General features: G+C 34.9%; 2 protein-coding genes and 1 long non-coding RNA gene across 4 annotated transcripts; 2 read left to right on the top strand and 1 right to left on the bottom strand.

The window, feature by feature from the left end:
• Positions 1–688: 688 nt before the first annotated feature.
• On the bottom strand, positions 689–10,828 carry LOC125646745 (protein archease-like). The gene is made up of 7 exons (XM_048873267.2): positions 10,754–10,828; positions 9,035–9,059; positions 5,452–5,573; positions 4,699–4,781; positions 4,480–4,532; positions 4,250–4,286; positions 689–1,652 (listed from the first exon to the last, which is right to left on the bottom strand). Exons 1-7 carry the CDS (start codon positions 10,791–10,793, stop codon positions 1,563–1,565), a joined length of 450 nt encoding a protein of 149 aa, XP_048729224.2. The 5' UTR covers positions 10,794–10,828; the 3' UTR covers positions 689–1,562.
• LOC130046850 (uncharacterized) lies at positions 3,204–10,484 on the top strand. The gene is made up of 2 exons (XR_008795884.1): positions 3,204–3,318; positions 9,873–10,484. It is a non-coding gene; the product is annotated as an uncharacterized LOC130046850 (long non-coding RNA).
• A 36-nt stretch (positions 10,829–10,864) lies between the features above and the next one.
• LOC125646744 (uncharacterized) lies at positions 10,865–16,279 on the top strand. Of its 2 annotated transcripts, none has more exons than XM_048873265.2 (4): positions 10,865–10,964; positions 13,908–14,661; positions 15,042–15,166; positions 15,779–16,279. In XM_048873265.2, exons 1-4 carry the CDS (start codon positions 10,908–10,910, stop codon positions 15,809–15,811), a joined length of 969 nt encoding a protein of 322 aa, XP_048729222.2. In that variant the 5' UTR covers positions 10,865–10,907; the 3' UTR covers positions 15,812–16,279. The 2 variants fall into 2 exon arrangements, with proteins under 2 accessions (XP_048729222.2, XP_048729223.2); XM_048873266.2 differs by lacking the exon at positions 10,865–10,964 and adding an exon at positions 11,008–11,534.
• The last annotated feature ends 863 nt before the right edge of the window (positions 16,280–17,142 follow it).

The raw sequence follows: 17,142 nt of genomic DNA, 5'->3' as shown, positions 1-17,142 counted from the left end.
CAGTATCAATTCAGTATCCTTCGATGCATCATTAGTACAAATAGTAATACTAGTTTTTCAATCTGATTAAAATCAGATCCTCGATCCGCTCCTTTTTTTTTTTTTTCTTGTCGCTACACGAGGCAGAGGAGCGGATCGAGGATCTGATTTTAATCAGATTGTCTATTCATTATCTTGAGAACCCTTTGCTTGACAGACATCAAACTTGGTACACTGGTACATCATCAGGAGAAGATGAATCTATTGATTTTGAGGTCACATAGTCAAAGGTCAAACTGGACATAGGAATATACTGTCCGCTCAATATCTTGAGAACCCTTTGCTTGACAGACATCGAACTTGGTACACTGGTACATCTTCAGGAGTTGATGACCCCTATTGATTTTTAGGTCACATGGTCAATTCTTCTCGTGTAGCGACAAGAAAAAAAAAGAGGAGTGGATCGAGGATCTGATTTTAATCAGATTGACTAGTTTTTGAAACCTTTGATATTTCACTCATATTTTTTTTGGGCCAGGCCAAACACATAGTTCACAATTACTGTGCTTTGTTTTTTTTAAAATTCTCTCAAACTTTAGAAATGTTCCAGGCTTAGGACATTTCCACATATTAATTTGTTTTCTTTCTAATATTTGTGTAAGCAGACATACAAATGTACTGGACAAAATAAAAACACAATACAATTACAATCTATGTATAATTTTAAAAGTTTAATTTTTCCTCCAATAAGTGGTTCACATCGGTCAGTAGAATGAACTACTTGGCATCCTCTCACATACTAGAACTTTCTGAATTTATCTTTAAGGACATATGCGGCCTTTCTGACATTTTCTCAAAAATTATTTTTTCATCTCCTCGATATAAAGTGTTCTTGTATGATTTCTAAAATAGGTTTAAATTCTATATTGGCCTGGGTAGCTCAGTAGTTACGTCACCTAACTAGTAATGCAAGGGTCCTGGGTTCAATACCAGATTGTTCCAAAGAGTTTTCTTTTCTTCTTTACTACGGCAATGACCATTTATATATCGGAGCTGAATCTACATTTTTACTTGCAACAACCAGGAACTATCAAAATACATGTATGCTTACTCTAAAACAGACAAGGTAATATACCCCAAGATTTTTTGTAGAAACAAGATAGAATGCATGTGAATTGAATATGAAATGTCACCAAAAATTATATTATATTATTGAAAAACGTTGAGTAAGTCCCAAAACAGAGAATGGGAATTTATACAGGCTTCACATACACTTTCATTTTACAGAACATTGTTAATAATTCACATTTTATAAACATTGAGTCCTGGCACGACTTTCTCCTCAATGTACATGCATCAAGCTATGCACTTTTTAATTTAATCAGTCACTGCTTCCTTCAATATAATTTTTCAGTAAAATAAATACTAAAATACAAAACAATTTTCCTGTTTCTCTAATAAAACACCACAGAGAGGTCTTCAGTCTACAAAGTCTTCCAACAGCTACCCCTCTGTACAGAAAACACTCAGGTGTTCAAACCTTTCACACCCACACACACAAACTTAATTCACACACATGGCACTTAGATGTCAATGATAACAAACACTTCATGTTGTCCCTCTTTGTCGTAAATCTGCATATTGGAGTAGGTAATCGCTTTTACTTCTGTACCCTGATAAAGAGAAATGTTTTATTGAAAAAAATGCATTTACTTCTGTACCATGATAATGAGAAATGTTCTAATGAAAACAAGGGGCCCTTGGGCCACATCGCTCACCTGAGTCACTTGGCCCAATTATTTAAAAATTTTCCCTATATATTTGCATGTAAAACTTTTATCCCTATTGTGGCCCCAACCTACACCTGGGGGACCATGATATTTACAAACTTGAATCTGCATTGTATCAGGAAGCTTTCATGTAAATATAAACTTTTCTGGTCCAGTGATTCTTCAGAAGAGGATTTTTATTGATTTTCCCTATAGATTTGTATGTAAAACTTTGATCCCCCATTGTGGCCCCATCTTACCCCCGGGGACCATAACTTTTACAAACTTGAATCTGCACTATGTCAAGAAGCTTTCTTGTAAATGTACACTTCTTTGGACAATGGTTCTTGAGAAAAAGATTTTTAAAGATTTTTTTTCTATTTATTAGTATGTAAAACTTTGATCCCCTATTGTGGCCCCATCCTAGCCCCAGGGGTCATGAGTGTAACAGACAGGGATCTGCACTATGTCAGGAAGCTTTCATGTAAATATCAGCTTTTCTGGCTTAGTGGTTCTTGAGAAGAAGATTTTTAAAGATTTTTTTCTATTTATTAGTATTGTATGTATAACTTTGATCCCCTATTGTATCCCCATCCTAGCCCCAGGGGTCATGAGTTTAACAAACATGAATCTGGCACTATGTTGGAAAAGTTTCATATAAATATCCACATCTTACCCCTAAGGGCCATAATTTTAATAAACTTGAATCTGCACTATGTCAGGAAGCTTTCATATAAATCTAAGCTTTTCTGGCTCGGTGGTTCTTGAGAAGAAGATTTTTAAAGATTCTCCCTATATATTTTTATGTTAGACTTTGATCCCTTATTGTGGCCCCATCCTACCCCCAGGAGCCATGATTTTCACAAACGTGAATCTGCACTATGTCAGGAACCTTATATGTAAATACCAGCTTTTCTGGCTCAGTTCTTGAGAAGAAGATTTTTATAGATATTTCCTGTATATTTGTATGTAAAAATTTGATCCCCTATTGTGGCCCCATCATACCCCCGGGGGGCATGCTTTTAACAAACTTGAATCTGCACTATGTCAGGAAGCTTTTATGTACATATCAGCTTGACCAAACGTGAAAGCCGGTCACCCAAGGATGCTTTTGGTCAAGTTTTGTTATATTTGGTCCTGTGGTTCTGGAGAAGAATTCGAAAATATAAAAAGGTTACAGACAGACGGACACACGACAGATAACAGGCGATCAGAAAAGCTCACTTGAGCTTTCAGCTCAGGTGAGCTAAAAACTCTAACAGATGTGATTCATTTTGTAAACTCTGATGATCTTTTATATGAAATCTAGAGAAAGATTGAGGAACTGCAGCTATGGACCAGGCTCATTTTCTGTCATGATTGACACACTTTTTTATGCTAAGTTTTCCCTAGAGTTACTTTCCTTTACATCTACAAGAGTTATTTTCCCTGATAATGTGAATTAGTTATCTTTCTTTTTTAAAAGAGTTAATATTCCTTACTTCCTGTTTACTTGTTTTGGGTGTGACCCACACCACTCATCGTTCACTCTGAGCTCCTCAGATTTTCATCCATATGCAGGCACACAGTTGTAAGTACATTGTGATATTTGTGCATATTTATTGTTGTATATATCATTACAATGTTTATTATTTGCTATAATTAGGAATTTAGACTGTATCAGTAATTCTCTCATTCACTCTTAAAAGTATGGAAAGCCATTGTCATAAACTTTATATGTATAAAAGTACTGTTCTAACAATTTTTCTATGGAAAACCATTTGTGCTATAAATACATATTTTGGACTTATATTGTTGCTTTTGATAGTCCTTCAGCCTTTATTATTATAATTACCAATTTGTCATATGTTTCATTGTATTCAATAGCTACTATATATGTTCTGTGAATCAATTAGTAATTAGAACATATTTCTTTGTTTCAGTCTTTTACCACACACACTCACACGCATACATGTACATGGTTTAGGACTAGTACCACTTCGAAAGGAATAAAGTCTACTGAATTCCACCGAAATCTTTGTGAAGTTTTATACATGTACAGTATCATGGTTATACTATCTGCCAACGAATGGGCAGAATACACACTTTTGCAAAAGTTAATGCATGCTTTCTCAGCATGCTTGCAATTAATTTGTATATCAGAGTCCCCTGCTGTGTCTATTTCAGTAAAGTATTTTTTAACTCAATCAGAGATTTGAAAGTAGAAAAAACCTAGTTCTGCATGGTTTAAGACTAATTGCCTGTATTAATATGCACAGAACAAGATTGTAATGGATGCATGCAGAACTATGAATAAAATAAGCAGTAACAATTCATCTTCATTGCCAGTGAATTCTGTTTCCTGTTTTCAGCAGACATAGTACAGCCACAGATTAAAATGTTATTTCACAGGTGATTAAGTCTTATAGCCAAGACATTTTTTATATGAAATGATTAAGTTTCAGCTTCAAAAACTTTTCTTTCATTAAATAGATTGTAAAATAAACATGCTATATGGATACCTGAGGGTGTTTCTGTATGTCAAATTCTTCCCCATACCTACAACAACAACAAAAATATTTCATACACATCCAAGCCGATGATTATTGTTTTTAATAGTGTCAGTCTTTTTTTTCCTCATTTGTTAAAATCTTTTTAAAAAATTGTATCCGGAATAAAATACCAGTATATCTCAGAAATGCATGAATTAAGTGTGAACAACATATTGTATGAAGCGATTAGCAGTACATACCCAACAGATTTTATTTTGAAATTTTCTTTATCAAATGCGGTAATTACAATTTTCTGTAATGAAAAATGGAATTAATCAACAAAGCAATATACGAGTACTGTTTCAAAACATAATATCATGTACATTAAACGCTGATCTTTTACTTCAGCATAATTAATCGGATGAAGTATCTTTTAAATTTATAGTAATAAAAAAATGCTCAAACTTGAGGTTGCTTACCCTAGGTATAAAAAAATCATCTGCTGAAAAGACAAACAGCCACTCATCTAAAAAGTGGAACAGCAACCCCATCATATCATCTCCTAAAATTACAAGTCACATAAAATTGGAAAATAAACCCATCTCATGAAATTACAAGACGTATAAAAAGTGCAAAATAACCCCATCTCCTGAATTTACAAGACACATAAAAAGTGGACAATAACCCCATCCCATTATCTCCTGAAATATGGCACATAAAAAGTGTAAAATAACCCATCTCCTGAAAATACACGGTACATAAAAAGTGGAAAATAACCTCATCCCATTATCTCCTGAAAATACACGGTACATAAAAAGTGAAAAATAATTAACCCCATCCCATTATCTCCTGAAAATACATGGTATATAAAAAGTGCAAAATAACCCCATCTCCTGAAATTACAACGCACATAAAAAGTGCAAAATAACCCCATCCAATCATCTCCTGAAATTACAAGACACATAAACAGTGGAAAATCCCATTATGTCCTGAAATTACAAGACACATCCTGAAATTACAAGACACATCAAAAGTGGAAAACAACCCCATCCCATTGTCTCCTGAAATTACAAGGCACATAAAAACTTGAACATTGACCCCATTATACATGTACTACAGGGAAATATTTGCTCCAGTTTTATTTTTGTCCATATCAATTTCCTTACTTGGTGAATTTAATTTTCTGCTACAAAGTGTAAAAGACTTTATCAATATAGTCTTATCAATGTCACCTTCAGCCTCCACTTCTTTTTCCTCTGTCATTTCCACCTTATCATAATCAGTTGTCATGTAACCAAACATGGATGTGGCACACTGCTCAAATGCTTCCGATAGGCTGTCTCCCCCTGTACAACTAGGTCAAGGACACATTCATTGTTAAGTTCTTGTACATATATATACAACTTTACTCTGGAAAACTTTTCCTGGAAACATGTTAAAACACAACTAAAATAATGCCAACATGTTCCAAATTTTAAACATTACTCACAGAATATCATATGTTTCAGTGAAAAAAGGTGAAGATAACAAACAGTGATCAACCTCATAATTCCTATAACAAATACAAAATTAAAAGTTGGGTATACACAGACCCTTGAAACACAAAAGGTGGGGTCAGGTGCCTGGGAGGAGTTAGCATCCCTAAAGAATGGCCTAACATTTGGTATGAAACATGTCGGACAGCATTTGACCTACCGACAGGTTGTATTTACAACAATCTGATTAAAATAAGATCTTTGATCCGCTCCTTTATTGTTATGTCGCTACACAAAGCGACATAACAATAACGGAGCGGATCAAAGATCTTATTTTAATCAGATTGTATTTACAAAGAACATCACTCTAATCACTATAACAACCATACATAAAATTTGTGAAATTCTGACTTTAAATGAGACTGTTGAAACCCTATAACATCAACAGCTGTTCATCAGTAGCCTGTCTTTGTTTAAAATTTGATCATATGCAGAAAATGCTCCTCTCACATATCGAATAAACATATGCAGGTGATAATGGAATATTGTTACATGAATTTGGGAAGTCGGAGATGAAAGAGCTGAAATCATCCTGTTTATAATAAAGTTGAGTTGTAAGTTTGCCATTAACATTTATGTTCAGTAAAACATCCAAATATGAAGCAGATTTGGATGACTGTGACTTTTTTAATTTTGAGTTCACTGGGATAAAAGTGAATATTGTTAATAGATGTTAGAACACTACTGAAATAATGTCCATCTGTAAACATGATAAAGCACTATCAAAATAATATTCATATGTACCATGTTACAATCTAATCTAAATCAAAGCTGTTTTCAATCCGCTACCACTTCTCAAACGCTTGAAAAATGGTAGTAAATTCAAAACAGCTAATTTAACTAGAGATTGTTTTTATTAAAAACAAAAGTCTCCCCAGCTCCCTAAATTGGGGGTGCTCCAAATGAAACCTCCTACCCTTAATGTACTGCATGGTATGGAGGAAAAAGCATGAGCAGGAACATAGATATACATGTAATGAACTCTGATAAGCCACATGGAAGTGTTCACAAGCTATTTTACATCCTCCACCCCTCTTAGATTCACTATAACTTTTACGAAAATAATTGGATCCTCCTGTCCCAACAATGTGCATATCTACAAATGGCAATGAAGCATCGTACAAAGTTCCAAATCTATCAGATAAGCCATTTAGGAGGAGAAATGTTTACAAGCTATTTTACATCCTCCATCTCTCTTAGATCCACTATAACTTTATGGAAAATAATTGGATCCTCCTGTCTTGACAATATGCACATCTACAAATGGCAAAGTTTCAAGTCTATCTGATAAGCCATTTAGGAGGAGAAGCATTCACAAGATTTTGTCACAGACAGACGGATAGACAGAAAGTACAAAACAATATGTCTCTCCCTGAAAGAAGGAAGACATGATTAGATTGCAAGTATCAAACATTCCTAAAATAATGTTCATATAAACATTAATGGGGAAAGCTATAAAAGCTTTCATGATTTTCTTCCCTTTCTGATTGACACAATATCAGGGTCAATTTTTTTCTTCTTCCCATATTCTAGGAAGTTTTCAAAATAGCAATCCTGTAATTGGAAAGGAAGGGCAAAATGAAGTAACTCCAGCTGACATGTATTGTCAGAAGCTCCTGGCCATTGAAATGTTAAAACACTACTGAAATAATACATGTTAAAAGAGTACTATGATATTGTCCATGTGTTCAAAATGCCTTAATCACATTTGTTCAGTTTGAGTCAATAATAAATATATGTAAATAGCTATGAAATGTGCCTTATTATTCACTAATTTGACTGAATTCATTTTTTCTTTCTTCGTGTAAAACATGACGACAATGTAATATCAGCTGTGTAAATTCCAATTCATCTCAAAACTACAGTTTCATGGAACACATAGATGCAATGATTATAAAGTATGGAACAGACAGATGGACAAAGTAATCCCTATGTACATGGATCAGGATGTTTTGTAGATTACATCAAAAGGATACATGCATGCAATCTGAAAAAAAAATAAAAACAAACATAATTAAGTTGTTAAAAATGGAATGAAATTTAGTATCAAAAAATTAGATCTTAAGAGATTTCAGTCAGAGTCATGATGGAAGAACTATCTTTTCTCTTTTGATGAAAAATCCATGCAGAGTAAATTTTCCATATGTTTTTCCCTATTTTTTTTTTATATAGATATTTGATCTTCATGCACAATAACATTTTCCTTTTCAATATGAAAAAATAAATCCAAAAATTAATTTTTTGTTTTCACACCATATAATTCTGGTGAGTTTGATAACAATGAAACCAAATCCATATTTTGATTCTGATATGTTTGGTTATATATATATATATATATATATATATATATATATATATATGGATATTCTTGATCATGTCTTCAACACTACTACATTGTCCCCCACCAGGAATAGACAGGTCCCACACTCTCCTAGGTGTCTGGAGTGCCTGTGGGGCAAAGTTCACGGGAAGCAGTCAATCTCATCTACCAAAAACATACCCTGCTTCTAATGTGGGTGCAAATTATGCAACTGAGACTGTATCTGAATCCGCTGGGAATCGAACCTGAAACCTTTAACAAATGAGCTAAAGGGAATCTACTAGCCAGATTAAGTAAACAGGCTATCTATCTGACACTACCACATAAACATGACCACAATCATAATGATGGCATCTTCTCTCACCATGTAGACTCTGAATGCGACTTAATATAACTCGTATTACTGTAAAGGGCTTTAATTTTGTGAGGTTAAAATTTCGTGATTTTAATTGTTCTGTATTTCACGGTGGTTTAAATTTCACAGATAAACTCCTTTCCATGCATGAACTCATACCCCCAAATACTTTGAACAGCACTTTGCAATCATGGTTTTATTTTCGTGATCATTAATACAATTGCAAATATAGCAAAAATAAAACACAAGCAAATATTTCCCCCTTTACAGTATATAACTATATAATTAATTTCCAATTTCAGTTTGATTTAACAGACGGAGAATCAGATTATTATCAATTTCATTTTCAATGTAAGATGAGTCCTCTAATAAAGTGTTGAGTGGAGAAAATATCTCGAGGAGTTTTAAATTGGATAGATAAGACAAAATAGCCATCCGAAAGATATAACTGAGATTGGATAGATTAACATGACTGCTGTAATACTCTCTGAGATTGGATAGATTATCATGACTGCTGTAATACTCACTGAGATTGGATAGATTAACATGACTGCTGTAATACTCACTGAGATTGGATAGATTAACATGACTACTGTAATACTCACTGAACATCTGCTGTGTGATCTAGATCTACAGAATAATAACATAAAGACATTAGATCTATAGGACAATAACATAAAGACATTAGATCTACAGAACAATAACATAGAGACATTAGATCTACAGAATAATAACATAGAGACATTAGATCTTCAGAACAATAACATAGACATTAGATCTACAGAACAATAACATAAAGACATTAGATCTATAGGACAATAACATAAAGACATTAGATCTATAGGACAATAACATAAAGACATTAGATCTACAGAACAATAACATAAAGACATTAGATCTACAAAACAATAACATAGAGACATTAGATACAATGTTCTACTGCTAAAATTATAAATATCTTATAGGCATGGACCAAGCGACACTTATTCTTGAAGATATTACAACCATATACTAAATGTACCATGTATCATTGTAATGAAGTTGATTCAGTTTTGCTGATTTAGCGTTTTGTATTTTACGTCTGTTTTGAGTCGAGTGTGAGTTATTTTTAGTTGCTAGTATAAAGGAGACCGGTTTGGATGGCTGTAAGTTAGATAGGGCACGGTAACGACATCAGCCGGGTGCCACGTTGACAGGTCCTAGAAGTTCAGGGGATGGTTATCTTCCTGTCATATTTTATGTAGAACATTGGGAGAAATATAACTACTGAAATAGGAGTTTGTTTGGAGGGCACATCTTTTTCCTAGCCAGTAAGCGTGTTTTGTTTGTATTCTGATAGTTCGTGAGTATTAATAATTAGTTTAGCATGGTTTTATTATTTGTCAGTTCTCGGTTTCTTGTTTGGTTGCAAGTTGGTAGTTTTTTTTATGAAATTAATTTCAGTGCGTACATGGGTGTTTAACAAAACCAGTTTCAACCCGAAGGCAGGCAGAGAGTTGCGGGATTCAGATATATGGAGGTCCATGCGGATATCGTGCTACAATATGGAAAGGCGTGGTGTAGCTCCGTAGAGAATAACCCGAGACTTGGGAGGCATCGGAACCCTGGTATATTGTCAGGAATTGACGATAGCTCGTGCAAGGCTTGCATGGTGGTGGATTGTTTTCCTTTTTGGGCGTGCTTATCGCAAGTTGGCGGGAAACCGGAACAGTGTCTTCAGAGTGCAGATTAGTTACATTATAAAGTTAAAGTAACTCGAAATTTAGAACAAACCCAAAGAATATTATATTACTGAAAAGGAGAATTGAATATTGGAACTTTTTCTAAATTATACTACTTTTGAATATTGTTTTAACTTGAAAAGTTAATACCTGTACATTTGCTTTACATCTGATACGTACTATCGAACTTTCCAAAATAACTGTTTACAACGTATCAGATATTTATATTGGCAATTGCTTATTCATGTAAATTTGTGTTGAGAGTGAAAGGAGTGAGTGTGCATATCTTTTTCTTTTTTTATTATTTATTTAAACAATAAATTTGTTTTTGTTTGTTCTACAACTTATCATTAGTCTTTGCTTAATCTGACAAAATCCAAAAAGAACTCATTACAATCATGTTCTTTAAAATGCAACGAATTAATTAATAAAGGAAATACTCTGTTATATCACATTGTACATTCCTACAATCCACATGTTTACAGATCTAAAAACAACTAGTTTTAATATTTCATCTGAAAGATCTTCAAAACATCCAATTTATTTGCCCTGTCAATTTTTCGTGCGACATTAAAAGAGTAATATAACGTAAAAACGGCTTACATTCATATTTCACTTCTGGGAGTTCTCCACCATGTGCCATTGTTGTGCAATGTGACTAGAATCGTAAACAATAAATCTGCGTCTATTAGGTGCTTAGATTTCTGTACATCCAATCAACGCCGTTTCTTCCGACGGAAACGGCATTTGTTTAAAAATGGCGGAAGATTTTACAGAAAACGAGTACAGCGAAAGAGAAGTTTTGAAGATACAGGTACATATGCATGATGAAATGTTTACGGTGTTTCTGCTTATGTCGTAGTGTTTATGCTCTGATCAGCAATTTAAACAATTTCTACATGAATGGGATATATTAAAGGCAGCAGAAAAACTTGTACACTTCAAACAGCCTATTTTAGCTCTCATGAACAGTCCTCTGTGGGGCTTAAAATAAAAATTGATTTGTTTGATGTACTCCGACCGACCCGTGAAATTTGTCCCGACCCAATCGTTTTTTCCACACTTCGAAAATTTTTAATAATTTTTTTTTTTTTTTTTTTTTTCTCTCTCCCTGGAAAGTATACATTCTTCGAATACGGAACTTTCGGGATATGCCGGAACGACCGATTATATTTGACGTTTATACACTACGGTCACGTGATAATAACCAATTGTAGGGCAAAGTTGATATCGATACATATGGTGTTTCGCTAACAGACGGTCCGTAAAGAGCTATGCGCAGTCCCACGATGACGATCCAAGTCATTATTGGTGCTTAGTACCTGGGCGTAAATTAGATGGAAGGGAAAAGGCGCATTTAGACGCGTACCATTGGATGCAAGGGGTGAAGTTTTACCGATATCCTCAAGATATTCCCTAGATTTATTTCCCGCGCCGACTCGCATAATTTAATCAATTGTATTTTCCTATAAAATGGTTTTAGTGATTCCTTTCTTTCAAAGATAGCATTTAAATGCAGGAAATTGATAGCAATTGAAATATTCCATGTTTGTTTACTTTGTTGTTATTGTAATCCGGAAGTGACATGCCCTACAATTACGTTCAACGCACGATAAAAGTCAGAGTGGATCCGTATCTCGAAAGTCCCGTATTAGTTTTAAACTTGTTGCATTTTTTATTGACTAGTTGTTTTACAGAAATTTTGTTACACTGTATCAAAATGTTCTTTGGGCATCTTTCGGTTCTACTTTCTCTTTGATAATGACCATTTGTTAATCTGCGAACTTTTCAAACACTTTTCTATATGAACGATCAAGTATACTGCATCACTGCTCCAAATTACCACATTATCTACCAACAAGATAGAGCAAGAAGCTAGGAACTCCCCCGTCGAGGCCTGATCGTATTTGTGTACAAAAGTTTGAAAGCCATGCTACTTAAATAAAAAATCACGTGAGATGGTGCACCAAAATTATGGCGGACCACGAGTCTGCGTTCAAGTTGATGGTCTATATATATATTTCTGAAAAAGCAGGCATAAAATTTTGATATGGGATTATTTAAATGTTATGATGATTTAATAGGTGAAAGGCACTTTTACTTTGCTCTTAAACTGAGACACATGAATGGAACAAGATCGTCACAAGAAATTGAACGATGCGGGGAAGTCAGCATTAAAATTATATTGGGCAATGTTAAAACTGATTGTAAATTGCCGTCATCATGTAATTCACTTGGATATTCATGGATCACATTAAAGTGTTTAAGTGATTACTATTATGAATGTCAAACCACAAATAGAAGAATCAATCGGTGGTAATAAAAACTGTAGAGGTCCTAATCCGTTACGTATACAAAAACGTCCTGAGAAAATTTCAGAAGACATTGAAGATTTACGTGTATTATATACAATGTGTACAAAATGAATGTTCTAAACTCAATTCTCTCTGGCAGCGTTATGTGTTTAATGCAAACATCAGTAAATTTGTAAATCTGATTTTCATGACATTCAAAAAAAAAACCAAAAAAATACCGACCTACCTACCCGACTTGAAAAATGTGGGTCGGAGTACATCAAACAAAAAAATTTTTAATGATGGCCTGGGGATCCAGAATTTTTCTCATTTTAACTCTCTCTCCCCCCCCCCCCCCCCCCCCCCCCCCCTCCCCCCCTCCTCCTTTACATGCACCTATATACTAGTAAAAATAGAAATATGATAATCCTCTTGTACAATGTGGCAATGGCATGTTTCAGAAAAGGAAATTAGAAATATCTATAATATTGTACAGAATCCTATTTTTAACACAATGATGAAATATTTCAGCATTCACATAAAATATAATTAATATTGAATAAATTACAACATATTTGACCCCTCCCCTTGTTGGTCCAAAATGAAAATATTGTTTATTTCCCCTCGCCGTACCGAGTCTGAGAAAGTCGCACCGACCCAAAAGTTGGGTTTTTTTTTAGCTCAAATGAGCTTTTCTGATCGCCTGTTGTCCGTCATCCGTCTGTAAACATTTACATTTTCGACTTCTTCTCCAGAACTACTGGGCCAATTTCAACCAAACTTGGCAAAAGGCATTCTTGGGTGAAGGGCTTTCACGTATATTCAAAGGAAGGGCTATGCCCTCATCAAAGGGGAGATAATCACAAAAATGCAGAAATAGGGTTGGGTCATTTAAATGTCTTATTCTCAAGAATCACTGGGCCAGAAGAGCTGAAATTTATATGAAAGTTACCAGACATAGTGCAGATTTAAATTTGTTAAAATCATTACTCCCGGGCATAGGATGGGGCCTCATTAGGGGATCAAAGTTTTACATACAAATATTTAGGGAAAATCTTTTAAAATCTACAAATTTACATGAAAGCTTCCTGACATAGTGCAGATTCAAAACTTGTAGGATGGGGCAACAATAAGTCCTATTGAAACGTTCTCTGGTAAAAGATAGATCTACCGATGGGCATACGATTAAAAAATTATAAACAAAATCGAAATCACTACCACATATGAATTAACATAATGTGCAAAAACAAAAGCATAAAATACCAGTGAACCACAAAATAAGCAGAATTCATATTCACATATTTGGCGGAGCTTCGGTCAACAATAGTTTTTCGATGCTCACATGTCCCCATACGAAACATGTAATATTTTTATAATGTATAGTGTATGTATATTATTGCTGAACCAATTACATGAGCAATCCAGAAAATATTTGACGCTTTCTATTGGTTTTTTTCCCCCAGGCGCTGTTCAGGGGTGTGTTGGTTAGAAAATGGATGAAAGAGACCAGAGAGATGTATGAAGAAATATTCAAAGAAATCGAGAGAAGCAGCTCATCTGAAACAGTATGGAGACATGACAATCTGTGTAAACCAATCATCCAGAAAAAGGACAATAAAAGAAGACAAGTGGTTAACAGCCCAGCATTAGAGAAGACAACAGAGAAAATTCAAACTACCAAACTGAGGACATTCACACCTGTACAGACTGTGCGGGTTCAGAGTGAGCCGACAGCTGAACCAAAATCTGAAGAACAATGTGAAGTGGGTCTGCAGTCAGATATTCATTCCTTTGACAGACATTTCCTCACAGTAGAAACTCAGACGAGTTTTTGTGAGCCCAGTGCTTCTAGTCAAAATAACCACAGAAATGAACAGTGCGTACAAACAGAAAGTGAGGCAAAAGATCAGGAAGTGCTGAAAATTCTAGAAGTGCCGGTAAATATTCAGGAACCAAAGCAAAGTGATACTTACCAAACTTTTTTGGACACAGCTCCAGCTGCAAATGAACAAGGAGAGCAGAGAGAAAATATAGACATTGCTGACAGAGTTACAAAAGAATCTACTTTAAAGGAGCCAGTCTCATCAAAGAAAGCAATAAAGACTTCCAAAGGAATTCCATCTCCCAGGGGAAACCCAGGGATGACATCACATGTGGGGACCTCTGGTGTTTCATCCAATGAAATGTCGGTGTGGGACAGCTTCCACAACATCTCAGGTACAAGATTGTGGCATGCTACAATTATATTGAATTGAAAATTGAAACTTTTATATGTGGGTAGTGGTCAGATGGGTTCAATCGCCGGTGGCCAGATACTCATTTGGTAGAGCACCTGGTTAGAAAATTCAGGATCCCCACGTGTGAATCCCCGGTCTATTCCATTGTATTTCTACCTCTCTGTTACATTTAGTGCCGTGAGCATATGAAAAGCTTATTTGTAACTTACGTAAATGTAAGAGTGAGTGAAAAATATTTGAAGTCTACAATATTATAAAAATACTGATTATTCACATTTAAAAAGAGAAGCAAATTTATGATATCTGAAAAAAATACAGAGTATTTGAAGGGAGATAAATCTTGCTATTTTTTCATTGCAGCTCCTGCTAATGACTCCGTTCCAGAGGTTCGATACCCACAGAATTATGAATCACTTCAAGAGATGAGGAAAAATATCGCAATGGAGTTGCTCTGGGTTCAACAGGCTATAAACAGTAGAAAGAATGTAAGTCCCAAAATAAAGAAAATTACCCACTTCATCAAAGAACTACGCACACTAACTCTGGATTCCTGCCTACATTTTCAACTCATATATTAAATCCTTATTGATATCAACAAATAACCATTTAATTTGTTCAATTACTTTATATTATGGAGTAAAAAATGGTTTCATTTCACTATCTATAACCTCATTTGCAATTGATAATAGAATGAACATTTTCACTGTGTTTTGGTCTGTAAACATGTGTCTCCCCCCCCCCCCCCCCGAAACAACAAAAGTTTTGGTTTAAATTGCTAAATTACAATTTTGACAATGATACCTGCAAAAAGGGATCTGTGTTTCACCGGGGGGGGGGGGGGGGGGGGGGGGGGGTAAATTAACTTTAATGAAAATTGATATAAATGTATACATATATATTGACATAAAAAAATTTATTTAAAAATTTAGATTTTAAAAATTGACCTAATGATAGGCGGGTGAAACGATACTATCGTTCACAGTTCATACCACATACTCTGTAGTGCTGTGTGTTTACGTTTACATGTGCCTCTTTTGCTTGAGCACATTCCTCAAATGATATCAGCACTCTAAATACATTCACATTTTCTGTTACAGTATTTGAAATTGAAAGGACAAATGTCTGTTTGACCTTTGCCAAAAAAAATCCTGGATTCAGCTGTCATCAGTAGAACATTTATATATTGTTACCTCAAACTACAGCAGTGTTTAGTGGTCAGCCAAAGTACTAGACAGGATAGAGAGTTAGTGACCAGCCCAAAGTACTAAAGAGAATAAAGAGTTAGTGACCAGCCCAAAGTACTAAAGAGGATGAAGAGTTAGTGACCAGCCCAAAGTACTAAAGAGGATGAAGAGTTAGTGACCAGTCAAAGTACTAGACAGGATGAATATTTAGTGACCAGCCAAAGTACTAGACAGGATGAATAATTAGTGACCAGCCAAAGTACTAGACAGGATGAATATTTAGTGACCAGCCCAAAGTACTAGACAGGATAGAGAGTTAGTGGTTAACCAATGTACATTACATGGAGAAATCTGAGTCATTTATAGTATATTGTTTTACATATAAACATGTTCAATAAATTACTTTGAATCCTGTGTGTCTGTTTGTGGGATTAGTTTGAGGTATTATTTAGATGCAAATCCTTTGCGTTTATTCACAAAGTGTAAAGCCAAAGGTGTTGCATTTAATGGCAAGACATATTGCTTTTAAACACAAACCTTAGCATTAAGGGAACTCCATGCTTACATTTTTTTCTGATAAAAGTATAGAAAGTGAATTAATTCCATTTATTAGACCTAAAACTAATAAATTATATAGATCATTGCCCTTTTGAAGGTGTGAGACATGGATAAACAGAATGATGTATCAACGTCAGAAGATTGCAATTTTCCATAAACAGCTTCATCAAAATTTACAAAGACTGCTCCTAATGATATAGGGTTATTGAACTTATATTGGTGAATATTGGCACGAGTTGGCTGTCAAAATGCACGAGCTGCGAGTGCATTTTGACAGCCAACGAGTGTCAATATTTACCTATATAAGTTCAATAACCCTTTTTGTCCCCCAACGCAAAGCGGAAGGGGACATAGAAATACCGGTGTCCGTCCGTTCGTCCCACTTCACTTTGTGGACGCAACTGCTCAACAGATTTTGTTCATATTAAGTAGGATTGTTAGTCACCATGTGTAGTTGATCATATGCCTGAATTTTGATTTGACAGGAGTTATGGGACTTTGTTGAATTTGTGCATGCTACACTATATGAACACTTTGTGGATGCAACTCCTCCGAAACCGCCCACCGGATTTCATTCAAATTTTGTAGGATTGTTAGTCACCATATGTAGTTGATCATATTGTGTCGCCATTTTGATTCGACAAATTTTACAGGAGTTATGGGACTTTTGTACTTCAACTTTTTTTGCGGTGGTGGGGGACATGGCTATGTGTAGCAAT

Source organism: Ostrea edulis, chromosome 6 (assembly GCF_947568905.1).
Source record: "Ostrea edulis chromosome 6, xbOstEdul1.1, whole genome shotgun sequence".
In the NCBI taxonomy this organism is placed as follows: Eukaryota; Metazoa; Mollusca; class Bivalvia; order Ostreida; family Ostreidae; genus Ostrea; species Ostrea edulis.
Note: the sequence above shows the minus strand (reverse complement) of the source record. Positions and strands in the feature narration are given on the sequence as shown.